The following is a 27,694-nucleotide window of genomic DNA, read 5'->3' on the forward strand; positions in this document are numbered from 1 at the left end:
TCTGCAGCCACCAAGAGAGATTACAAGTGCACAATATCTATTGTGGAGATGAGGAATAAAAAAGCAGAGCTGCACTTCAGGGATGCCTTTGACAATGGTGCAGCCTTGGCCTAAATGCAAATTGCACTTTCAGAATCACAATCATCTCTATTGGCCAATCATGGAAACAACACACAAGGAATTTGTCTCCGGTAGTTGGAGCTGCTCTAGCACGAGATACATGTTGAGTACGACAGCAGACAGACAATTAATTGACATAGAACCTCTGTTTTTTTTTTTTTTTTTATCCAACTCACAGTTGTGTAAAGGATGCCGAGTCTTCCAGCATTTAGTAAGAATGACCATGAGAGCAATAGTCCAGTGCAATGATTGTTGTGCAAAGTGTGTCAAGAGTGGATGCAGTTTAAAGTGACTAGTCATGCAATAGTTCGGGACAATGTTGATTGTCCAAATGTTGCTGATACACATCAGTCGATAGTGCAAGTGGTACAGATGCTACTCAGGTTTGAGGGGCTAGTATTGGTCAACAACAAATATGTCAATGGTGCAGAGTGGTCAGACTACCATAGTGACAGCATGAATAATCAAAAATATATAGTACTAATTGGCCCGGAAGAATGTGACAACTAATTCAAGAACAAAAAATTGTCAGCATGTTGCAGTTGAATTGTACGTTAGCTGTTCAAGAAGTGAATTGCAAGAGGGAAAAAGCTGTTAGAATGCCTGCCAGTTTGGTTTGCAGTGTACGGTACTGCCTACACGAGGGAAGGAGCTGGAAGGCCAATTGGCCAGGATTTGGAGGGTCCAATAGGATCCTGCCTGTTCCTGTCCTAGTTTGGATGTTGTGCACATCCGCAAGGGTGGGTAGGGTGGTGCTAACAATCTTTTCAATAGTTTTGATTGTCTCTTACAGTCAGAGTTTGTCCTTTTTGTGGGAGCCCCAAACCAGACTGAGATGGAGGGACACAGTACTGATTGGATGACTGCTGTGTAGAACTGGTTCAGCAGGTATCATGGCAGGCTACGCTTCCTCAGAAGCACCAGGAAGTATATCCTTTGCTGGGCATTTTTTGAGGATAGGGTTGATGTTTGTCTCTCACTTCAGGTCCTGTCCGACTGTAATTCCCAGGAACTTGTATGTCTCGAAAGTTGACACAAGACAGTTGATCAGCGTGAGCGGCAGCTGTGGTGAAGCACGCCTCCTGAAGTCATCTCTATAGTCTTGGACACGCTCGGTTGTGTCGGTCACACCAAAGTTTCAGTCTCTCCACTCTCTGTCAATTGGCAAACTAATCATCTTTTTTGATGGGTCCGATGACTGTGGTGTCATTGGCAAACTTCAAGAGTTTGACAGCCAGGTGCATTGAGGTGCTGTCATTTGTGTAGAGTGAGAAAATCAGATGGGAGAAGACACAACATTGGAGTGCCCCAGTGCTGATGGTGCAAGTAAAAGATGTGGTGTCCCCCAGCCTCACCTGTTGTGTCGCGCCTGTCAGGAAGTTGTAGATCCACTGGCAGATGGCAGCCAACATGCTGAAGTGGAGAAGCATGGAGGACAAGAGTTCAGGGATGGTGTTGAATGCAGATCTGAAGTCCACCAACAGGATCGTCGCGTGGGTTCCCATGCTATCGAGGTGTTCAAGAATGTTGACTGCATCATCCACAGGCCTGTTTACTCGGTAGGCAAACTGCAGTGGGTCCAGCTAAGGACCTGTGATGCTCTTGAGGTGCTCCAACACAAGGCATTCAAAGGACTTAATAACCACAGATGTCAACGCAACAGGCCTGTAGTCATTCAGACCTGAGATTGCAGGTTTCTTGGGCAGTTGGATGATGGTGGAGCATTTGAAGCTGGTTGGTATTTCGCACAGTTCCAGAGACCTGCTGAAAATATTTGGAGCAAGTTGGTCTGGGCAGACTTTTTGAGGTAGGATGGAGACACAAAGTACGGGCCCACTACTTTGTTAATCTTATTATTTGAAGATGTGTCTCATGTCCTGTTCTTGGATGGTCAACCCAGAAGTCGAAGGTGTTGAAGTAGTCAGTGGTCGAAATGGATGGGTGTGTGGAGTGAAAGTGTCCTTTTCAAATCTGCAGAAAAATCTCTTCATGTCATCGGCTAGCCTACTATTGTTTTCCACTCGGGAGAATCGTCACTTGTAATTGGTTAGTGATTGTAATGCGTGACGGACTGATTTGTAGTCATTGGCACAGTTTTTCCATCTTTGCTGCATAATTCCTCTTTGCAATGTTAATTTCTTTAGTTAGGTGATTTCTAGTGAGATTGTACAGGGCGCTATCTCCACTACGATATGCAACCTCTTTAGCCTGGCGAAGTTGCTTAAATTGTGCAGTAAACCAGGTTGGCTTGTTGTTATTGTACACATGAAAAGTTTTTCTTGGTACACACACCTCTTCACAGAAACTGACACACGATTTAATAGGATCCATATATTCATCTAGGCAGCTCACTGAATTTTCAAAAACACTCCAGTCGATGGATTCGAAACAGGCTTGAAGTTCTAATTTTGCCTCATTGGTCCACTTTTCATTTGTGTACATAAATTCTTGCCTGTATGTAGGTATTAAATACATTAAGCAGTGATCAAAAGAGCCTAAGGGAATGCCACAGTATCTGTTTACTGCGGTATAGCAGTGGTCTAAAGTGTTATTATCTCTGGTGGGACAGTCAATGTTCTGCTTGCACTTAGGGAGCTTGTGGTTGAGTTTAGCTTTGTTAAAATCTCTTAAAATAATGAGGCGTGAGTCTGTTTTTTTTTTTTTCCCTCAATCTTATTCAGTTGTTCTGCAAACTTTAGCAGTCCTGCATTCATGCTATCTTGGGGCATGATGGAGACACCGACAAATATGAATGAGGCAAATTCACGCAGCAAGTAAAATGGCATACAGTTCAAGAACAGAGACTGTAAAAGTGGGCTGTGTCATGATCCTGCCGCTCCAGCACGAGCTGTGCGGGTGCCTGCGCAGGTGCGCTGATTGGGAGGTGCACACCTGCGCCTCATGCAGCCTGATTATGCTGTGGATTTATATGACCGCGATGACAACTGGCCGGCGCCAGTTTGTATGATCTTCATGTCCCGTTCGTGTGCCCCGGTATCCCTGATTGAACCTGTGTGTACCGACCTTCGCCTGTTCTCCGACCAACCTTGTAAGCCTGACTCCTTCGTTACTTCTGCCTGCTTTGATTGTTCTCCTGTGTACCGACTCCTGCCTGCCCGCTCACCTGCTCTCTTCGCCCGACGTCGCAACTACCGTTGCTGCATCCGACTGCCTGCTCGATCCCCTACCTCTGCATATAATAAACGTTTCTCCTTGAAGTACCTTGCATCGTCAGAGTCCTGCATTTGGGTCCTACTCTCGTTCCGATGGGCCGTGACAGGCTGCAGTGTATGCAAAGTAGTGTGACGTCCATGGACCATTTTTCATTGATGTAGAAGCATATACCAATGAGTATAGAGTCGCTGGTCTGGTGAGTAACTTTGGGGAAAAAATCTGGAAATTTTTTACAGTTGTTGAAAAAAAGTCCATGGAGCACTCCCTGATGGTTACCAAATCTTCCCTTGTGTACTTAAATCCAGAGACGACCCAAAAACACAAAAAAATAAACAAAACCAGGGAACACCATAATGAGGCAGCCACACATGTAGGACTTAGAATATATCCTGAGTAAAGTCCTGAATATATACTAAGTGTAAATTTGCTGTAGCTTGACCAGTCTGTGTTTTTAATAGGTGCCTCTGTCCGTAAATCACATAAACATGTGATCAGAATGAAGGAAGAAAGGAAAAGTGTAGTAGAGGCGGAATTGGGAGCAAGAACAACTAAGTCAAAGAGAGTTAAAATCCTCAGAGAAAGAAAATATATGGTAGTAACATTAGGAAGACTGCTTGGGGGGGAAGTGTGTATGTGACAAGTGGGTTTTGTGAGTATTTTAACACCTCTGCCATTACATTAGGCCCACTCCCGCTAAGGTGGCTGGGTTTCAGGATAAGTGCTTTAATTGGTACCTCAAGGAATAGAACTAAGTGAATAATAGTGAAGGGGTGCTATATGGGTGGGCTGTAGGGTCACGGTAACACACAAATACTCTCTAAAATTAGGCTTTTAAAGATTTTTTTGGGGGAGAGAGAGGGTAGACAGTGTGAATCATTCCCTTAATAACAATTTCCACCAGATGATACTACTGCAGATCTTCCTGTTGGTTTGAATTCCTGCTCCTTTTGTTCTTGTGTTGGCTGTCTTGGAAAGAAGGATAACTAATTACATGTAATGTAATTTACTTTCAAAATATATGTAACGTTACATTAGTGGGAGAAAATTGGAGCTTAAATTAGAGTTGTTTTTGGAAATTTTCACAGTTTTAGTCATACTTGAAAAAACAACTGTTAAACCACATTTTTTCACATTTTTCTCCTACTACAGCTGACACTTGTGATTGATTCTCTCTATTTGTGTACTGTTCTTGCCTTTTTATCCAACACAACATATTTTTTTGCCCAAATATGAACTCACAGCACCACCTTGAGATTTTGCAAATGTTGGAACAGGTAAGGCTCATCTTTCGTTACATTTTTTAATATAAAAAAGAACATTGACTTTTGAAGAGTGGCAGCATGGTGGTGCAGCTGTAAAGCTTTGGCCTCACAGTTCTGAGTTCAATCCTGGACCCGCCTGTGTGGAGTTTGCATGTTCTCTGCGTGGGTTTTCTCCAGGCACACCAGTTTCCCGCCACATTCCATAAACATGCAATATTAGTTGGCCACTAAAAATTGCCCCTAGGTGTGTTTTTGAGTGCGGCTGATTGTCTTGATGTGCCCTAGGATTGGCTGGCAACCAATTCAGGGTGTATCCCGCCTCCTGCACGTTGACAGCTGGGATCCCGCGACCCTTGTGAGGATAAGCAGCAAAGAAATGGATGGATGGATGGATGGATGGACTTTTGAGGAGTTTAAACTGTATAATTTTTTTCTTTTTTATGGAACAATCACAATCAGAAAAATATCTGATTTCTAATATGAAGTAGTATTGGGTGAATTGTGCACATTTGACATTAGGTCATGATTTCCACATGTTCACTTATACACTGTATTTACAGTTGTTTGTACAGTATTCCTATGTAATTTGAAGCAAGAATCTTGTTTATTAATGTATTAACATTTCATCATGTTTTCTGATCAGATTATTATTTTCATAAAGAATACATATGTGGTTAATTCCAAAATAATAATCTATGGTTTGAATCCAATTTTAAGGGGGGAGGAAACACTCAAGGGTCCCGGTGATACATTAATTCAAAATTGGGAAAATGTAATCAAAATGTAATCAAATGTGATTAATTATTCATCTATCCATCCATTTTCTGTACCGTTTTTCCTCGCTCAGGCGGCGCCTACCACAGATGACTCCAGGGGAGTGACGGTGTAAACGCTAAATTGGTTGCTATCCGATCACAGGTCACATATACTGTAGACAAAAAAGTATGCACACGTATATTCACACCCGCGTATAATTTAGTCTTCAATCAACTTACTATGCATGTTTGTGGAAAGCGGGAGGAAACCAGAGCACCACCCACCACCACCACCACCACCAAAAAAAAACAAAAACAACGCAGGCACAGGGCAAAATATGCAAATTCCACAGTGGGGAGGCTGGATTTGATCCCTGGCCCTCAGAACTGTGTGGCAAATGTACTATCCAATCATCCACCATTCCATCTAACTAATTTTCTAACCTTGATAAAATACTTGGACTACTACAGAATTACATTTTGAACAGGGTAACTTGTAATTGTTAACCACATTTCCAAAGTACTCTTCCTCACACTGTTTATCAAACATTAAATAAGGTGCATCAGCATTGTAACCTCTAAAGTTAACCTCTTGAGTCATACAATTGGGAATTCTAACGCAATTATCAAGACAACTATGGCCTCATTATTGTCAATGATCCTGTCGATATGTGCCCTGTGACTGACTGATGTCCAGTTCAGGGTATTGTCCACCTTTTGACCAAAGATAACTGGGATAGGCTATAGCACTCCCGCCACCCATGTGAGGATAAGCAGCTTGAAAAATGTATGGATGGATAGTTGGATAAAACTTAGGTTTCATCACAGAAGACCTAAGAATATTGCCAGCACCAAGTATCCAATGCATCATGTATTTTCTTTTGAAAAACTGTCCATAAAAAAAACCCTTCAACTCTCCATTTCTGTGTGGCCAGAGCCTAGTAGTTTTTGGATGAGTTGTCCCAAGTTTGAAACGCAATCGTAGACAGAATGGGCTGATGCATCCAATTCTCACTCACTGGTGACAAGTTCAAAAATGCAAAATATGGCATTTACAGCAAGTGGTTGTTGGGTTCCAAGAATGTTTGGATTTTCTGTAACACAGTAATGTTTATTATCCAGACTTACTTCCATGTCTTTCTTGCTTGCATTGCTCTCTATTCATCAATTTTAACAATTCAATATTTTTTTCTGTCAATATTTGCTGTGTATATATTAATCAGGAAAAAATGAACATAGGTGATTTTGGTAAATTACTGCAATATAAGCAAGAGAGAAAAACTGAAGAGGGTATTAATACTTTGCATACCCATTGTTTATGTAAATCTTTATCTGTATTTGCTTTCATTTTTGCCTTGTTGTACTCTGCAGTCTGCAGAGAGGTGGGAATTGCAAAAGAAAATCTGGTCTCAAGTGACTTACCTGAATAAATAAAGGTGAAAAAACTTTTTAAAATATGACCAAAACATTGGTGAGGGTCATATGTGCATTCAAGCTTTCTTGCAGAGAATGGAGCTCATTCCAATAAAAAATACCACATGCTTCATCACTGGTTGGACTTCTTTTTAAGAGTTATACAAGCAAATTGAAGGAAATACAGTATACACACGGTTATTGTTCATATATGCCTGGTAATCTTGAGAAAAAGAATACCTTGCCTGGCAGATTAAGTGTGCCTGGGTGAAAACCCTCCTTCATTATATATTGCAAAGAGTTCTACTCCTAGTCCCTGCTGTTAAACAGTCAGATTCACACTACAGACAGTTTTGACGGAGATCTACTGTGCCATCCACTGAGATGATTCCATTTACTTCCTCTAGCGCTGTACACATTTATTTTCTGACAGAAACCCAGCACTTAAATCAGTGATCCTTTTCCAAGACTCTCAGCCAGTGGGTCTTTACTTTAGTCAGTAGCATGTCTTCAGAAGATAGATAAAAGAGAAACGTATAAATAGAACAGTGAATAGAGATGACAGCATGAGTGCGAGGAATCACCGTTAGGGATAGGCTATAGAGGAATGTAGTGGTACCTGAAAGGAGAATAGGAAAATAGGAGTGACGAGAGATGTACATCTTTAAACAGCAACATCCGCTGCAAATAAAGAGAGGTTAAAAGGGTCATCAGAGTGCAGACGCGCTCCTGAAAGAAATAACTGTGAGCCACTGGAGATGGTATTTCAATTTCCATTTGTCAAGGTATCCGATAAAGTACTGTATCATGCCGAGAAAAAAGGTTTCTAAGGTAACTTGATAACATAAAATGAATCATCTGCACTATTCTGGGGGATACTCATTGACCATTTGCCGGACCCAGAATTTTATGTTAAATAAAATTTAATCGGGAGCACAGTGGTGCAGCTGTAGAGCATTGGCCTCACAGTTCTGAGGACCAGGGTTGGAATCACAGCCCCGCCTGTGTGGAATTTGCATGTTTTCTCAGTGCCTGCGTGGGGTGTGTTTGTGAGTCCAACTGTTGTTTGTCTCTATGTGCCCTGTGATTGGCTGGCAAGTAGTTCGGGGTGTGCCCCGACTCCTGCAACATGATAGCTGGAATAGGCTCCAGCTTTCCCACGACCCTTGTGAGGATAACCAGCTCATAAAATGGATGGGTGGATGGATAGATACAGATGTATGGAGGGAAGCAATTCAGATAAAAGAGCATTAATGCCATTATACTCTGTATTACTGGTGTCATAATGGCCCTATTATGACCCTTAAACTATATACTTTATATATATATGAACAATAAAATGTTGGATAAATTGTTTTCAAATCAGAAGTCAAGAATAATAGTTTAACTATTGTTCAAGTTATTGTAAAGTTGAATATTTATTACATAATAGTGCCATGTCCTCATTATCTGCTGTTTTTTCACTTTCAGTCCTCAGTTTCCAGGCTGACTGCTGGTGGGCGGGGTCTCCTGTTGTTCACCTGATGGCAATGACGATCTGGAGGTAATTTAGGTGCAACAATAGAAGAAACAGGGTGCTGGATAATTATTTTTTGCATTGCTGTCTTCTATTGTTCCAATCCCCTGTGTATTTTACTATTGGCTCTAGTACTGTAATATCCACTATCATACCTCAAGGCCTAAATCACTCCTAATGTTGTCTGGATTAGATTCCCTCTTTCCTTGGCGTCATCCTTCTGCTGTGGCTCTGTGCACCGAGTCGATTTAGAACAGGATGACTGGCATTTGTTAACACGCTGACCTTTTTATTAGCATCTTCTATGTTTTGTACTTTTACTGCTTCTACTCGTGTGTTACGTGCACTTTTATTCCCTCTTCCTCCCCGTATGTTATATACAAGCTGTGTTATTAAATTGTGTGTATGTTACCTAAACACGAGTGCGCAGATGGGGGTTCTTATTCTTTTGAGATTGCATAACAATTATGATGGAAAATTTTCTGTTTTCCTCCTACATTATTAATTCGACACACCAAACTGCCCCAAGGTGTGATTATGAGTGTGACTGTTGTCTGTCTCTGTGTGCCCTGCGATTGGCTGGCAACCAATTCAGGGTGTACCCTGTCTCCTGCCCAATGACAACTGGGATGGGCTTCAGCACTCCCGCAACCCTCATGAGGATAGGTGGCTCAGACAATGGATGGGTGGTGGTGTTGCTTGAGGATAAAAATTGATTTTTGGTTTTGACAGTGTTTAATTTCATATTAACTTATTCATTGGTGTCTTTTGTGTATGTTGTTTACATGTTCAACTCCAATGAATGTATTGTAACTACTGAATCAATGAATTATGGCGATCTACTATATTGATGTACTACGTGCTCTCCTAATCTATTATGTGTACTGTTGATTATATGTGGACCCCGAGAAGATTTGCAAACGTTTACAGCACAAGCTAATTGCAATGTCAGCAATGTCAACAAATGAACCGTCAGATGTACTTCAAACTTCTCAAAAAACAAGAATAAGAATAATGCTGAATCACATCCATATACTGTAGTTGTGTCAGAATCCTTTAAATGTATGATTTTCAACTCTGAAAACACCTTTTACAGTCAGATTTGTGTTGTAACAACTACGAGGAAGGAACAGTTTTGTCTTAGTTAAAACTTTGAATAAACACTTTAATGAAAACCTACCCCATAAAGATGTAAACCTTTTTTCTTCCAAACGTCATTGCCTCCAATCAAATGAGATGTCCTTCGGCATTCTTTTCTTGAGTCGTTCGCCGGTCGCTTTCACTTTTTGAAGTCAGGTTGCTCAAACACAACCACGACTTCTACAGCAATGTGTCTTCATTCAACCAAAATTAGCAGTAACAGTTAGTAATTCTGCCCTGCGATTGGCTGGCAACCAGTTCAGCATTTACCCTGCCTCCTGCACGATGACAGCTGGGATAGGCTCCAGCACTCCCCGCAACCCTTGTGAGGATAAGCGGCTAAGAAAATGGATGAATGGACAGTTAGTAATTCTTAAAATGCATGAGTGGATGCAGAAGGACCCAAAACTGGTTCCTTTGACACTGGTAGTTCTTTAGCTGTTGTAAAGCCACACTCCCAACACTGAGTACTGTATATTCCATTCAAATAAATGTACACAGCTCAGGGAATTATGTGGACATGTCTGGCTGATGCGATTATGCGGGCCAATGTCACACTGACTTCAAATTGATTGGCCAGGAGCTTGACATGTTTGCTTTATTTGGTCAAGGATGACACGAGTCGCTTTATTTCTATGAGCGGTTACAGAATGCCCACTTACAGACAAGATGCTATCGACTACAACTCACGCCCAAGCATGCCACACTCAGACTCTCTGACTTGAGCCGACATACAAGCTTAAATGTCTCTTTGCTTTTCATCTTTGCTCATGTCACAACCCCAGTCAACAGGCCCTGCCCTTAACAGCCCACAGTCAGAGTTCAGATTTTACAGTGTAAATCATGCAACACGTAATAAAAGGAGAGCTATTTACAACCTGAGCTGTGAAGCATGCTGGGATGCCATCGACTTCACAAACACAACAATATGTTACAGCAATCACAGTGTTCACATTCTGCTGTACTGACTTTTTGTCTGTAGAAAACAACAGATTGTTTAGAATAATGTACACCTGCATATTATTTACGGACAGACTGAAGGATAGTTGTGAGCTGTTGTCCTCCTAATTAAATCTACGGTTTTTCTGAAAACAAAAGAGCTTTACTATGTTTCTAAGTTTTATAACTGCTGCTTTTGGGTGAGTGGCAGTCACTGCCAGTTAAGTGGTTCCCTCATTTGACTTGCATGCAGGCAGTTTGAGTTCAGTTTAGCCTCAGTAACAAAGTGAATATGAGTGTAAATTGTTGTGTGTCTCTACATGTCCCCTGTGACCAATCCACCGCCTTACACCCTAAGTCAGCTGAGTAGGCTCCAGCTCCCTTTGACCCTGAACCGGATTAGTGGTAGAATGAATGCTATGTATATTTTATTTCTTGTTTCCCGTATTGCTGCTGAAAAAAATTAAAATATCCCCATTCTGGGACGAATCAAGGTTATCTTACTTTATCATATCTTAGAATGGATGGATCACTGATGGTGTAGTGGTCCACATGCCTCACTTTGGTGCGAGCAGTGTGGGATCGATTCCCGCTCAGTGATGGTGTCGATATATGCCCTGCAACTCACTGGTGACCAGTTTAGGCTGCAGTCAGACTTTCGTGTGAAACCAGCTGGGATAGGCTCTAGCTCTACCATGACCCTTGTGACGGTATTGTAAGTGGCTTGGATACTGGATGGATGGGTGGGTGGATGGATAGATTAATTGTTGGATGCAACCAATCTTTCCATCATGTGAGCCAATGCAAATCTTAGCTGTGCAGGGCAAAAGTGATATGCACAGCAGGTTTTCTTTTCCCAGCAACTCAGCATGTGGGTGTTTAAACGGGACCTCAGTGTCACTTGTCTACTGACAAGACAAGTGGTGTGCCGTTATTGTTGATACCCTGGGAAAAATAGACAACAACAGCAACAATTTGCAAGCCAGCAGAAGATATTTGCTTGGATTGCATCCAACAACCACAAGTGCAAACTACCAATGAGAGTCACTCCTGTTATCTACCTTCCCTTTGATTATCTGGTCACACATATTTATACATTGTAAGAATTCCCCAGGCATTATAATATTCAGTCCCTTCTGTATAGAATAAAGTATGTGATGGAATTTATCCATCCAACAATTTTCTGAACCGCTTATCCTCACAAGGGTTCCCTAAAGTTTGACTGTGGGTGTGAATGTTTTTTTGTCAGTCAGTGCCCTGAAGGTCTGGTGACCATTCCACCTCATCCCAACGTCAGGTGTGATAGCTTTTAGCTCAACCGCTACGTTGAACATAGTATAAGGAGGATAAGAAAAAGTATAAATAGATGGGCATTGTGAAACATGGGTTAGCACATCAGCCTAAAGTCAGAGGTCCTGGTTTTGGATTTCGACAGGACTATTAGTATGTCTTCCCCCTGCCTGTGTGAGTACTCTCCAGGTGCTTCGACCCAATGCATAAAAACTACCACATAGAAAGTAGGTAAGAGTAAGAGTACCTAATTAAAACATACGATAAAGTAAATACCTTTGTTGTCAAAAGTAAGGACTCATTAGCCCTGCCACATCTGTTGACAGCAAAAATGAATTATGTCTCTGTTATGTGCTCATCAAATACACACCACAAGCAAAGTGCCAGCCTCCAGGAGCACACCATGTGTCATTGAAAGCTTGAAGAGAACCATAATAGGAGAGCTATAAAGCCTAATTGATACCAAAATGTGGGTAACCAATTTGGAAAATTTCTAATATGGTATTATGAGGGTTGTGGAAAGCTTTGAATCCCCATAACAAAATATTAACAACTCAATAAAAAGTAACATTTACTACATTGATTGCAAATAAAGAAGATACACTGGCAAAGACACTTTAACGACTGCACAAGTCAAAATTAGCCATATGAAATAAAAGCCTGTAATTAAATGAAAAATCATTATGTGGGAAACATCGAAGTGGCTTCACTTGATTAAGTATGTAATTTAAATTAGATGTAGTCGACAAGTAATTTAGCAATAAGATATTTTTTGAAATGTTGATCACTGGCAGAAGATGGACTGCATGGCTCGTATGTATGCCTCATAATCAAAAGGTTCTGGGTTCAAACCTCTTCCTGTGGGTTTTATGTATGTCTTTTGTTTTGGTTTGTTTCTTTTTTTATGAGGGGGGGGTTCTCTGATGTCCTCCCACTTGATCAAATGGTGAAGCACGGGTTCAACAGCGAGACCAGCTGATGCCCAGTCAGCAAAGTCCACTGCTGGCCAACTTGGTCTTGCTAAAGGGTGGCGGTCCGAGTCCAAGCAGTCATGTGTGAGTTCCACAGCGGAACCAGAAAAGACAAAGACTTAAAAGTCAATTTGTAAAAGTAGCAGGCATACATTCTCTTAGCATGTCCAAACTCTCTGCTAGTCACTTTTAAATGGGAATTCCACTGGTTTTCATTAACATTGTATCCAATAGGTCATGTAATATGTACTTTATTTTGACAATGTGATGTTAAATCCTCTCTCATTTAATAGTGTTTTGAGAAGATTTTTATCGACAATTCCGAATTTTCAGGCGCGGTGCCATTTTTGCGAGTCACATGACCTGCGTGCATGGATATGATGTGTTACGTGGGGTTCAAAATGCTCAATTACATGGGACACCAACGCTGATTTCTTGGATTTATCCTCGTCTGATGAAGAAATAGCAGTATCGGTTGATCGGGAAGACAGAGGAATATTTCCTGCTTACGGCTCTTTATTGCGTCTCCCCAATCAACCGAGTGGTGGAGTCGTGAGCTCGACCCCTGACCCCTGGAGCTCGCCCATATGGCTTGGGGAGCGGGCTCGCGGCTCACCGGAGCCCCGGAGCTCACTCGCACGGCTCGGGGAGCGAGCTCACGGCTCCCGCGAGCCCCGGAGCAGTGCTGCTCATGGCTGTGTATGGAGGTATTCATCCGTCTTCCCGATCAACCAAGCGGCCGAGCAGCGGAGCCGCTCACGACTGTGCCGCTTACAGCTGTGTATGGAAGTATTCCTCCGTCTTCCCGATCAACCAATACCGCTATTTCTTCATCAGATGAGGATTAATCAGAGAAACCAGCGCTGGGCATAATGGTATCCCATGTAATTGAGCCTTTGTTGCGGCACATAACACGTCACATCCACGCACATAGGTCATGTGAGTCGCCAAAATGGCAGCGCCCCTGAAAATTCAGAATTGTCGATAAAAATCTTCCCAAAACACTATTAAATGAGAGTCGATTTAACATCACATTGTCAAAATAGAGTACATATTACATGATCTCTTGGATACATTGTTAATACAAACCAGTGGAATTCCCCTTTAATTTTATAGTTGATTCACTGTACAATCCAGAACACCAACATCACAGCAGAACCTGTGATATGACTATTGCACACACATACATCAGGACGGCAATACTCAAACATATATTTTGCAGCCCTGATATAGATCTATATCTACAGGGTGACTTATTTCAAGTGCTGAGAACATTGACATTGAATAGTGTAATTTCATTTAAGAAGCTATCAGAGCAGACACACAATACAAAAGATCTAATACTGGGAAATACAGCAAGATGATAGATAAGTTAATTCGTTCAGTCAGGGTCATTTCTGGGTTAAAACCAGAACAAGATAAAAGTTACATACTCCAGCCTTATGTGAGTAAATGCACTCACCTGCAAATGGAGTGTATCTCATGTGTGTCTTCATCCTTGTGCGCAGTGTCCGTCAGACTGTCGCCCAGTGCCATGAGACACTGCGCAAAGCCCTTGTAGATAAAATGACACCTTCTAGTTGAAACTGCAGCAACAGAGCAAGGGCTCAGCACTGAAAGTACACGTAAGGAATCAAAACCACAATATTAATTCATTTATGAGGCTGAAAGCACATAGAATCCAAGAAATGACATGTTCTTTTGTTTTTTTTTTGTTTTTTGTTTAGTGCAGTTGTTTTATGATGGACTTCATCATACTTGTGCATAACATAACTATAAACTGTCTTTTAATATGACTTTACTTTAATATTACATTTTGTCATATTTGTTTTGAATGTAACAACACACATGATAGTGTTTGAATGGAAGGAATCCAACTTCAAATACATCCAAGGGTGTTTAACAAGAAAAAGCAAAAGAACGCAGCTTGTGGTACAAAGACAGATAAAGCAGTGCACACACACCCTGCTTTTTAACATGTTGATATATTGAAAACGTTAAAATTCCCCACACATCACAAGGGGTAGAAATGAAAGATGTTTGTTTTCTGCTTTGTAGTGTTTGGTGTAACTCAACATGACTGAAACACCTCACCATTCACATGGTAATACATCTCGACCAACAGCTCTTCTCCCAAACCACATTTCTGATATAGGACCAGGACTAACTTATTTTGTCAAAGGGCATCGATTTGTGCTCCTAAACAATAGATTCATTCATAATCATGTCTTCAGAAATTTAGACAATCTGCTACATCTGCAATTCTTTTTTTTTTTAACTAGTCAACATTAAAGTTCTGAAGAGTGTGACGGAAGGATAGCAGATACATGCTTAACAGAAGGGGTCCAAGAACTGACCTTTGAGGGACCCCACCAATCATTGTCACTTGATGAGATTGAACATTCCACTGGTTAGGAAATAACTCTTTTACTCCAGGTAGGACCTGATCATTAAAAGGACTGTTGCATTTAGTCCTACCCACATTTCCAACCTGTTCAGTAGTATATCATGATCCACCATATCAAAAACCGCACTGAGATCAAACTACACCAGAACTGACACCTTTTACAGACTCAATATTCAACCTTATATAATTTAGCACTGTCATGATCCTGCTGCTTCAGCATGAGCTGTGCAGGTGCCAGCGCGGCTGCGCTGATTGGGAGGCGCACACCTGCTCCTCATGCGGGCTGATCATCCCCTGTATAGATAGGACCCGGTGACGACTGGTCCTCCGCCAGTTCGTTGAGCTTTATGTCCCGTTCCAGCACTCTCATATTTCTGATTGATCCTGTGTGTACTGACCTTCGTCCGTTCTCCGACCAACCTTGTAAGCCTGATTCCTTGACACTTCTGCCTGCGTTGTTTCCCCGTGCACCGGACTGCCTGCTCGATCCCCAAACTCTGCATACAATAAACGTGTCTCTTCTTGAACTACCTTGCGTCGGTCCCGGCGACGCCGGGTCTTTCCTGCTGGGTCCTGTGATGGCTAGTTCGTTCTGTCACGTCCCATCGGAACGAGAGGTAGGACCCAAATGCAGGAACTCGGAAGACGCAAGGTAGTTCAAGAAGAGACACGTTTATTGTATGCAGAGTTGGGGGATCGAGCAGGCAGTCCGGTGCACGGGGAAACAACGCAGGCAGAAGTGTCAAGGAATCAGGCTTACAAGGTTGGTCGGAGAACGGACGAAGGTCAGTCCACACAGGATCAATCAGAAATACGAGAGTGCTGGAACGGGACATAAAGCTCAACGAACTGGCGGAGGACCAGTCGTCACCGGGTCCTATCTATACAGGGGATGATCAGCCCGCATGAGGAGCAGGTGTGCGCCTCCCAATCAGCGCAGCCGCGCTGGCACCTGCACAGCTCATGCTGAAGCAGCAGGATCATGACAAGCACATTGTTAAGGGCACATTCTATACTGAGGGAACTCTGTAAAATTTGTCAAAAAGTCAATATAAGTCCAAGAAATTTCATAGTTGACTAAAAATAACCTTCTAGACAAAGTTAGATTTGAAAGGGAGATGACATGCTTGCTAACATGGACATGTCCAGCGTTCTATTTTCTAGACGAGGCTAAATGTCAGAAACTTTAAGAGCTTTAGGAAACTCGCTTGACTGAAGTGAGCAATTGATTGCTTGCTGCAAATCAGTGAGATAGTATTGAGTCATATCAGCTTGTTGATGGTTTCAGTTGCTGTACTGTTTTCTCTACAGTTTTTTGGTCAACTGTATGAAATTCTTATGTGGTAATGAGTTTTTATCCATGGGTGACATCAGATGTATTTTCAATTTATTATTTTGCTGATTTGTACTGATATCTAAGCTGATATACTTTTTTTTTTTTTCAACTAAAATGACAAGCAAATTGGCGGCACGCTGGCGCAGTTGTAGAGCATTGGGCTTACAGTTCTAAGGTCCGAGTTTCCCCGCTTGTGTGGAGTTTGGATGTTCTCCCCATCCCTGCGTGGATTTCACCGGTCACTCCGGTTTCCTCCCACATCCAAAAACCATGCATTAATTGGAGACTCTAAATTGCCTTAAAGAGTGATTGTGAGTGCGACTGTTGTCTGTCTTCATGTGTCCTGCTGGCAACCAGTTGAGGGTGTACCCCGCCTCCTGCCCGTTGACAGCTGAGATAGGCTCCAGCACTCCCATGACCTTTGTGAGGATAAGTGGCTAAGAAAATGGATGGATGGATGGATGGACAAGCAACTTTATCAGATTTGTTAGTTATTCAAAGTTCAGGCGCTATCTGATTCTGGGGGGTTGTGAGCCTGTCAACTACAGCATAAATATTGCAAGAATTGTTGAAATTCTGACTGATGATTTCAGAAGTGTTGCTTTCCAGCCCTGACCAACTCTTGGTTAAAATTACAATGAGGTGCCTCAAAAGCAAGGACTAGCACATATCAAAAGGCTATTCCAAAAGGAGTGATTCTTTTATACTTATCAGAGTTTATGATTAGAGAGCTAAAGCCCATTTATCAATGCGTATAACTCCATTTGATCCCTTAAGATTATTGTATAAATTGTATGTCTATTTGATTCTGTAAGGAATATGTTTTAATGCTGTTACTGTGCCTTTATATGATTGATGGATGACTTCAATTTCGATGGCAAAGGCATTCCGATTGTGATTTCTCACAGCATGGGTGAATCTAGGATCAGAAGATTGGGGATCCTGAGCTTCTGGCAGGCAAGATAAATTTTATTATTGTGGATCCAGTATTTTAATGCAGTTTAGTTCCTACATTTGAGAAAGAAAAGCACATCACTTCTGTGGAAGGTCTGTGACTAAACCATCAAATCTAAAAATGGTTATTTAAATGCAGAGGCTCTGGAAAAGACAAATGGAGTGGATTTTAAAAACAAACATTGTACAGGACACAACAGCCAGCTTCTCTGATTCCAATTCAAACAGGGGTCTGTGGGATCATCTCTGACCACCTGAAATATCTTTTAGCTCGGAAAAAAATAAATGGAGCAAAACTGAGGAATGGTTAATGATAACAGTGTGTTTTTAAGTGGTAGGAGTTAATAAATGTTCCACAAATCCTGTTTTAAGACAGGTACTTACACCACGACTGTACATAAATGGACAGCAGCCTAGTTTTTTGTGCAGATAACACGTTAAGAGTCCAGTTGAGCAGACTGAGAGGGATTGGGTGGAACAAACCATTTTGAGGCAAGGTGGTGCTGTGTTTTTGTTCTGAAGAAATACATTTCAACCAAGTATTGTATATGATATAGTTTTCTGGCTTGAATTTAAAGAGATACAGTTGAAAAAATAAATAATCTGAAATTTAAGGGGTGCTGTGATTCAATTTAGTGGTGTTTGAAAACCCCCAAATGTGGCCTTAAAAAGTCCACCGCACCGGAGTGCCACCACACTCTAAATAGGAATCACTGTTCTATAGCACTTGTCCACGTTAAGGTCAAGGGTGAGCTGGAGTACATCCTGGCTGACTTTGGGCAAGATGCAGGGTACTCCCTGGATTAGTCATCAGTCAGGGGAAGGGCACACACTGTATATAAAAAAAAATAAATAAATAAATAAAACTTTTAAACTCGCATTTACACCAATGGTCAATTTAGAGTCTGACAGGAAGCCAGAGTTCCCAGATTCAAACTTTCAAGGTCCACACAGGAAGGCCCCCATCATAAGAACTGTGAAGCAGACCTGCTAACCACTCACCCTGTTTTTGAATTGATTTCTGCATTCTTCTATCACAGTAAAGTCAGATTTCATCCAGGGATGGACCGCTCTTCTGGGACAAAAGCAGTGTTGTCTGATTTAGACGCTCCTATTTTAGCTTTTAAATAATGTAGTGGCAAATTGATGAGAGTAAAGGCTAAGCAGCAGTGGTAAAGTCATACTAATTAAAAGATGTTACCATCACACAATTTTGTCTTCTTTTCATTAAATTCCCAATATCTCCCTCATCCTCTCTTCAATTAAGAAAACACGTTCTCTAGTATCTCCTCAAATGCTCATGACAAATGTATAGTGCTCAAGCCTGGAAAGTGAGACAAGAATAAAGCACATCCATGCATTTACAAAACATTTTACTTACAACCGTGACAAGAATTTTTACACAAAAAAAAACAAAAAACAATTCCATTAAAGGTGAACATTCAATCAAACTTGTGCCATCACTTCATGTGCATGGCTCCTGAAGAGATTAAGTGAATGTGGCTTTATTCACGTCACAATTCATCTCATCTCTCAACTCGTTGATTTGGAAACTCATTGGTGCTGACAGCCAATACACAGAAATAACTAGCTGCCTGTTCATTTGCCAAGTCTGAAGCGCGTAGGTGAAAGAATGGAGAATGATGACAATTAAAAACACATACACATATGAATACTACGCAACACATGCATAAAACCCTCAAGGGTGTGAATCATCACACCGCACTCCAGTCATTCAGCTGGAATGAGCTCATGTGATTGAATCGTATCAATGGAGCTGATGTGATGCAAATAGCTTAACCACGGTATGCAGGCTGTGGATTCAGATCTCCCAATGGATATGGGAAAGTAAGAGCATGACCCACCCTACCATGGGCCTAAGGTGCTCTCAACCAAGACACCTCCTCCAACACTGAAGTGGTCCTCTGTTTCCATGTCAAACACTGGATGTAGAAATGTCAATTAACTATTCACACGGGCCAAGAAAAAAAACATTGTGTTCAGTGATGCTAGCAACATATTACTCCAAATTGGATGTTATTTTAAGTGATGAGCAATAGTAAAAAAAGTTGTTGGGAGATAGGAATCATTGCTCACATCTCAATGATTTCAAAATATATAGCTTTCATAATAAGAGCATAGCGATATTAGCAATAAGGAATCACTAGTACACAGCACACTGTACTTGATCGTGAATCCCTCTCTCGTTGTTTGTGTACATCCGCAACTTCTGTTCGACGACGCTTGACTTTTGTTATAATGAGATTCAATAAAATTCTCACATCCTGCTCCACTTTATCTTTTGTTGAATAAAGCTGCTGCTTTTTCGGTCAAGGTTTCGCCCGCACACAATGAGATCCCTCTCTCGTTGTTTGTATACGTCCCCGACTTTTTACCCGACGACGCTTGACTTTTGTTATGTTGAGAATCAATAAAATTCTCACAACTTGCGCCACTTTATCTTTTGTTGAATAAAGCTGCTGCTCTTTCGGTCAAGGTTTCGCCCACACACGATGCATTGTTGTGTCGACAAGCGATCCTCTGAGTTTTATCATCCCCGCCACATCAAGCTTGTTTATCTTTGAAAAGGGTGGAATTCTCCAGCTGCCAACGTCTGCATTTCCCAAGTGTAAAGACCAAGATTGATTTGTCCAAATCTTCCGTGAGTTTGGAAATGTGTTTCCTATTGGTGCAGCGGAAGTAACGCCATTTGCAGAAATACTAGAATGGCAGTTAGCCGACTCTAACAAAAAATCCCATTTTGCAGCGGTGGCATGGTGGCACAGCTGTTACAGCATTGGCCTCACAGTTCTGAGGACCGGGATTCAAGATTTGGCCCCATCTGCGTGGAATCTGCATGTTCTCCCAGTGCCTGCGTGGGTTTTCTCCAGGAACTCTGGTTTTCCCCCACATTTCAAAAACGGGCATTAATGAAAGACTCTAAATTGCCCCTAGGTGTGATTGTGAGTGTGACTGTGGTCTGTGTCCATGTGCCCTACGATTGGCTGGCAACCAGTTCAGGGTGTACCCTGCCTCCTGCCATTTGACAGTTGGGATAAGCTCTGGCACTCTTGGGACCCTCGTGAGGATAAGCAGCTCAAAAAATGGAGTGATGGAAATTTAAATCACTTTTTTGTCTGCCTAGAGCAAAGCTGTTGATTGTCTGCCATGATGGGCGAGATGGTGTGATATGGAGTCCATTATCCTGAGAGCTGTATCTATCAATAGTTGACTCCTATTATGGTCCCATTTGCATTATTACCTCTCCCTTCTGCATGTATTGCATGACTGGGCCAACCCACATTAAACGTGATTTAACCACTTCTGATCACTTCGGGTGTAAAAAAAAATGTCACATTCACTTAGTTTTTACTTCCTAATTACATGAGGCTCTTTTTCTGTAAGTCATAAATATATTTGTTTTGGGTTTTTTTCTCATTTATATATATATATATACACAAGTGCCCTCCATAATTATTGGCACCCCCAGTTAAGATAAAAATAAATTTAATTAAATCACCTTTTCCTCAATTATTGGAACCGTTAACAATTCCCAGGAAATGAAAATAATTGAAGCATTTCTGTCATTTATACAGTAGTTTACAAAGTTTACCAGAGTATGTAGAAACTTTTAATTCGTAATTCATCACTTCCTGTTTCTCTGGGGTATAAATATGACATGACACAGAGGCCATTTCTCTTATCCACTCTTAAACATGGGAAAGACAAAGGAACACAGCATACAAGTGAGGCAGATGTGCGTCGACCTTCACAGGTCAGGTAGAGGCTACAAGATTGCCACTCAACTGCAGCTGCCCATATCCACTGTGAGAGGAATAATTAAGAAGTTCAAAACAACTGGAACAGTGGTAAACAAACCTGGACGAGGACCCATATTTATTTTGCCACCACGCACAGTGAGGAGGATGGTAAGAGAAATCAAATGATCTCCCTAGCTCACTTTTTCAGAATTACAACAAATGGTAGCATCCTGGGGTCACAAGGTCTCCAAATCAACCATCAGGCGCTGTCTACATGCCAACAAGCTGTTTGGGAGGCATGCACGGAGAAAACCTTTCCTCACTCACAATCATAAACACAAACGTCTGGAGTTCGCCAGGCCGTATAGGGGCTTCAACTGGGACCATGTGCTTTGGTCAGATGAGAGCAAGATTGACCTTTTTGGCAACAAACACTCTAAGTGAGTCTGGCGTGCCACGAAAGATGTGCATGCTGAAAAGGACCTCATACCCACTGTGAAGTATGGGGTTGGGCCAGTGATCCTGTGGGGCTGTTCCACTTCCAAAGGCCCTGAGAACCTTGTTAGGGTGCATGGCATCATGAATGCTTTGAAATAACAGGACATTTAAAATCAAAATCTGTTGCCCTCTGCCCGAAAGGTGAATATGGGTCGTCACTGGGTCTTTCAGCAAGACAATGACCCTAAACATATGGCCAAATCTACACAGAAATGGTTCACCAGAAACAAAATCAAGCTCCTCCCATCTCAGTGCCCAGACCTCAACCCCATTGAAAACCTGTGGGGTGAGCTGAAGAGGAGAGGACCCACGTCTCTGGATGATTTAGAGAGATTCTGCAAAGAGGAATGGCTGAAGATACCTCTTTCTGTCTTTTTTTCTTGTGAAACATTATAGGAGAAGATTAGGTGCTGTTTTGTTGGCAAAAGGGGACACCAGGGGTGCTAATAATTGTGACACACATTATTTGATGTCAAATAATTATTTCTTTATGTGGGATTTTTTTCCTCACTCAATAAATGCACTTGTATTGAAGGTTGGATTTTTCTCTTTTTATCCATTAAGGTCCCATATTATTTAGAAAAAAAATATTAGAAGCTAAAAAACATATCTTAACCAGGGGTGCCAATAATTATAATTATATATATATAGATCTGTCCGTACCCAAATGAACTGAAACTTTCTGAATGCATTGAATCAATGACAACTAAATCATGCAAGAAATCCTGTTCTGTTCTGTACTAAGCCTCGGGCTAGATCTTGTCTTACTAAGCCTTGTTCTATGAACTGATGACATTGCTCAGCTGAGAAGAAAAACATCTTCTAACACAAAAAGAGTCCATCTGTGATCGATTCAATGCCCTGCGAATTAAATGATTTGGATCATGCAAATATTGACGAGCATCTTTTTCAACCAAATAGAGCACTAAACTTTTTCTTTCTACATATCTTTTTATGGGTCCCCACAGCACACCAGCCTGTCATTCATCGATTGCATTTTCCTCTCTTAACATCATGTGCCCTCATTGTCTTCCAGCTCTACATTATCAACCTTCTCTTGGGTCCTGCTCTCACTCTTTTTCCTGGCAGCTCAATTATCATCATTCTTCTACGAATGTATCTACTATCGCTCCTTCAAATGTGTCCATCTAATTATGATTTATTATTAGTCACCACACTCACTGAGAGATGCTGCCAAAGCGACTAAACTAGACAAATACATAAAAATTCCTGTCTGTGACCAGACACCACCCATCATAATATTGACCTTCACACATACAATCAACTTGCTGCACTGGAAAAATCGCGATGCTCGGTGTGCGTAGCAGGAAACGTTTTGAGGCACCAAACACAGTGTACTTTTTAAAAATTGACATGACAAGATGGAGTAATTGTCAACAATAAAAGAGAAATAAAAGTACAGTGAGTGTAAATATTTTAAGAGGAAGTTGGCAATGATCACCCTATTCATGGACTGACTGTACTCCTACGTGTCCAGCTGTTAGCGGCCGTCTGAATGTTGCTTTGTTCATCCTAACCTAATTTTGGTTCTGAAGGCTTCAATATTTCATCCACAGGTATATACGAAGTTATAAATATACAGTAGCTACACAAAGCATTGTTTTGAAACACACATTATGTAACACCTTTCACCAGCACTTCAAATTTTGAATTTAGCAACAACACCAGTTGGCTGACAGTCTGCCACTAATGAAAAATAGTTACTGAATCCTGCACACTGTGCTTCAATTCTGTCAGTTTTGAACACATCCTTCAGTATGTGATGGGACCAACTCTGGTTCCAAAACTTTAAAAATAGACTGTCCCTCCGATGTGATCATTTCTTATCCTCTTCAACTTGGTTACTCCGAAAGAGAACCCAAACACCTTCATCTCTGCCACTTCCAGCACAGCCTCCTGTCATCTTCAGTGCCACAGTCTCCAATTCATATATACTGGCTGGCCCTCACACCCTTTCCACAATCACCGTTGCTCTGAACTCTTGACCCTAAATTTGTTAGGCCACCCTTGCTATCTCTTCTCCCTGTAGCCTCACTCGTCCCCCTCCTCTCTTCTCATTCATGTAAATATATTGCCAAATCTTAGTGAATTTTCATTCCGATTTCCTGTACATCATTCAAAGTGTTCCTCCTCCTCCTCCCTACTCTCACAAAAGATCAAAATATCATCTGTGAACACTAATTTCTATGCAGGATTTTAATCTCGCTTTAACGGTCACCCGATGTTCGTTATTTCAAACAAGAAGACACCCAAAATTCCTTTGTCACAGCTAGAGCACATCTTACTGCAGTCCTGCAACTCTTATAGTTGCCCTGACCTACAGTACCACCAGAAAGTATTCACACCCCTTCACTTTTTCCACATTTTGCAATGTTACAGACTTATTCTGAAGATGATTCGAGTATGGTTGTCAAAAAATTGGGATAAAATATCCCATACTGGCAAAGTAAAATATTTTCAGACAGTCGTGCAAATATATTGAAAATGTAAACATTTGAACTAGGTACATAAGTATTCAAACCCTTGGCTTAATATTTTGTTGAAGCAAATTTGGCAGTAATCACAGCCTCGAGTCTTCTTGGGTATGTCTCTATGGGCTTTATACACCCGTTTTGGAGCATTTTTCTCTCTTTGTTCTCTGCAGATCCTCTCCAGTAGTCAGGTTGGATGGGCAGAACCATTTTTGGGTCATTCAAGAAATGTTCGATTAGATTCAAGTTCGAGCATTGGCTAGGCCACTCAAGGACATTCACAGGCTGCTCCTGAAGTGAATCCTTTGTTATCCAGAATGTATGCTTTGGAGCTTTCTCATGTTGGAAGGTGAATCAACGCCCTTGTCTGAGTTCCAAAACACTGGAACAAGTTCTTTCGAAGAATTTCCCTATATTTGCCACCTGTCATCTTACCCTCTATGCAGACTAGTGTCCCAATTGCTGCAGCAGAAAAATAGCCCCACAGCATGATGCTGAAACCACCATGCTTCACAGTACGGATGGTGTTAGCCATTGATGAGCAATGCCTCTTCTTCCCCAGGTATGAGGCAAAAAAGTTCCATTTTGGTTTCAAGAGACCAGAGAATGTTCTTTCTGTAGGTCTGAGAATTCATGAAGGGCCTTTTGGCAAACTCCAAGCAGGTTGCGATGTGCCTTTTAGTGAGAAGTGGGTTCCATCTGGCCACTCTATCATAAAGGACTGATTGGTGGTGTGCATTAGCAATGGCTGACTTTCAGGAAGGTTCTCCTGTCTCTGCAAAGGAAAACTGGAGCTCTGCCTGACCAAAGAGTTTTTGTTCACTTCTCTGACCAAGGCCCTTCTTCCCCAGGTACTCAACTTGGTCGGACGGCCAGAACTACGAAGTGTCCTAGCGGTTCCAAACTTCTTCCATTCCCAAATAATCAAGACCACTTTTCAGTACCTTCGATGCAGCTGAACTTCACAGCTACTCCAAAGAGTTCCTCTCTGGGTACTGTAGCATGGGGTTTCCCTACATCCTTTGACAGAGCAAATCTAAAATCTGTAAAAAGATCTGGGCTTTCCAAGTGGTTTGTATATTAAAATGAAAATATCAGAAATCAAAAAGCTGGGTGAAGATGCAAGGTATCACTATGCAAACACATGAGATTTAAAAACTGATTACTCTGTCAATTAGGTTAATCAATGTGAACGACCAAGAAGATGAGGAGGGGATGGATGGGGAGCACTAAGTGTTTTGCACTCATGTATTGGGTACTGTATGTGGTGTGTAGATGTAATGTTGACACATGGATGCTTATATTCCTATAAACTGCTGTCTATTGTTACAAAGACAAGTTTCTTCTAAGGTAAATATCCATCTATAAATCCATTTTCCGGGCCAGCTATCCTCATAAGAGTCATGGCTGTACTGGAGCCAATCCAAGCTGACTTCAGGTAAGAGGCGGGGTACACCTCAACAGGATTCCAGCCAATTGCAGGGCACATTTAGACGAACAACCATTCATACTGACTTTGACAACAATGGACAATTTCCAGTATTCAATTAACTCGCCATGTATGTTTTGGGAATGTGAGAGGAAACCAAATGATAGATGTCTCATGAAATATACAGGTCAAGTTTATCAAAACATATTAGTGGGGAAGCAAGTATGGATCAAGCAGATCAATGGCACGGCTGCTGATCTACACAGTTCGCCTGTATTTATATTTGATATCTGAATTAAAACAAGGTAGCATGAAAGCAAGCAGAATCTTCATGGGTTTCAGATTTGTTTGTTTTCATAAAGAGCGCATTAAGGGGATTTTACAAAAGAGGATATTATAGAGGGTTTGTTTTTTTTAGGAAGCTGCATGACTAATTACTTCTTTTACAGATTTGTTTAAGTGTATTGATGTTAGCAAACATTGATCTCACTGCAGACTGCAGCAGAGTATAATATTAGGATGCCAAATGTTGGAGTGACAATGCAAATATGTTTCTCATGAAGTCCGCTGCAAGCCCCCCGCATATACTATACAGAATAAGTGAGACTTGATCTGTAGCCCACTTGTTAGACATTTAGATGATTTGATTGATGGACTTCATAACATAGAAACATAGCCACACATGTAGGGGGAGGACAATTCATCTCTTTTCATTTACTTTATTGTGTGGACTAAGGTTCAAATTCTACTGTGTGGTTGGATACGGCAGCCCTAATGGGGTAAAGAGTTGTTCAGCTTCTACACCTCAGAATTGACAAGGCAAAACCCAGAGGCACACTGCATAACGGTGCTGAATACTGTTGCATTTGGATCCGTCAAACAGCTATGCAGCAAGGTCAATGGGAGAATTTTAAAAGTACTGCATAGGGGAACACTGGAAGTTCTGACAGAAACTAAAATTTGATTGGGATATTGTTTTGTCACACTAACTGCAGCTACACAGATCAACAAACGGGTGTCACTTGGTTTTGTTTTGTTTTGTTTTTGTGCTTGCATGATTTAGTCTTAAAACAACAACGACAAAGATTTCCTACTTGTGTTTCTGGTCAGAAACGATCAGCCGTCATCCATTGTATTACGCTTCAGGGGGAGCTAGAGTCTATGGAGGCTAATTTTGGGGATGAGGGAAGTTACTTCATAAATTAGAGTTTTCAACAAACTTACTTGCATGTTTTTGGTTTTGAACGGGGGCGGAAGTTGTTTTATTTATTGTGGACATTTTCAATAAAAATAACGGTTACCTTCTTTTGACACTTTCGTGATAAAGATGAGTTCTTAATTGGCTTTTACTGTAACATTCCTTTTACAGTAAATACAGTTCATATAATGGCGATGGGTGCCAGTATTTCCATAGTATAGTTCGAGGGACATATCCAATTTTACAATTTGAAACAGTTACAGTTACCCTAACAGGTAGTTATGTGTAGAGCTATTAAAAAAAAAATTGTTGTTTGGGGGCTAATTTGTCTCGCAGTTTATAGCATATGTTACGTGTGAATTCAGAATAAATCTCCTTGATCAAACCAGCAAAATATAACAAAGCACTTGTACTGCGTTTAAGACAATTTATCCATCCATCCATGTTCTTATCCGCTAATCCTCACAAGGTGATGTGGGTAGTGCTGGAGCCTATCCCAACTGTCAAAGGCCAGGAGGCGGGGTGCACCCTGAAATGGTTGCCAGCCAATTGCAGGGCACATGGAAACAAACGACAGCCACAGTCACAATCACACCTCGGGCTAATTTGTCATGTCATTATCCAAGTCACTTATCCTCACAAGGGTTGCAGGAAAGCTGGAGCCTATCCCAGCTAGCTTCGGGCGAAAGGCGGACTACACCCTGAACTGGTCGCCAGTCAGTCACAGGGCAGATATCAACACCGACATTGAGCGGGAATCCATCTCACGCTGCATGCACCAAAGGCAGGCGGGTGTACCATTACATCATCAGTGACTCTAGGGGCAATTAAGAGTGTCCAATTAATGTTGCATGTTTTTGTAATGTGGGAGGAAACCGGAGTGCCCAGAGAAGACCCACGCAGGCACAGGGAGAACACACAAACTACAGACAGGCGGGGTCGGAATCGAACCCGGGTCCTCAGAACTCTGAGGCCAACGCTTTACCAGCTGACCCACCGTGACGCCCCTAATCTTATAATATGATCTGTATATATAGAA

At 41.5% G+C, this 27,694-nt stretch overlaps 1 protein-coding gene across 1 annotated transcript in view; it reads right to left on the reverse strand.

The window, feature by feature from the left end:
• nrn1la (neuritin 1-like a) overlaps positions 1 to 27,694 on the reverse strand; it is a 95,979-nt gene that overhangs the window by 22,220 nt on the left and 46,065 nt on the right. The window contains exon 2 of the mRNA XM_061822264.1: positions 14,043 to 14,193. Coding sequence (XP_061678248.1) covers positions 14,043 to 14,193 — 151 coding nt within the window. The remainder of the gene's footprint in view (positions 1 to 14,042; positions 14,194 to 27,694) is intronic.

This window comes from Syngnathoides biaculeatus, chromosome 6 (assembly GCF_019802595.1).
Source record: "Syngnathoides biaculeatus isolate LvHL_M chromosome 6, ASM1980259v1, whole genome shotgun sequence".
Classification (NCBI taxonomy): Eukaryota; Metazoa; Chordata; class Actinopteri; order Syngnathiformes; family Syngnathidae; genus Syngnathoides; species Syngnathoides biaculeatus.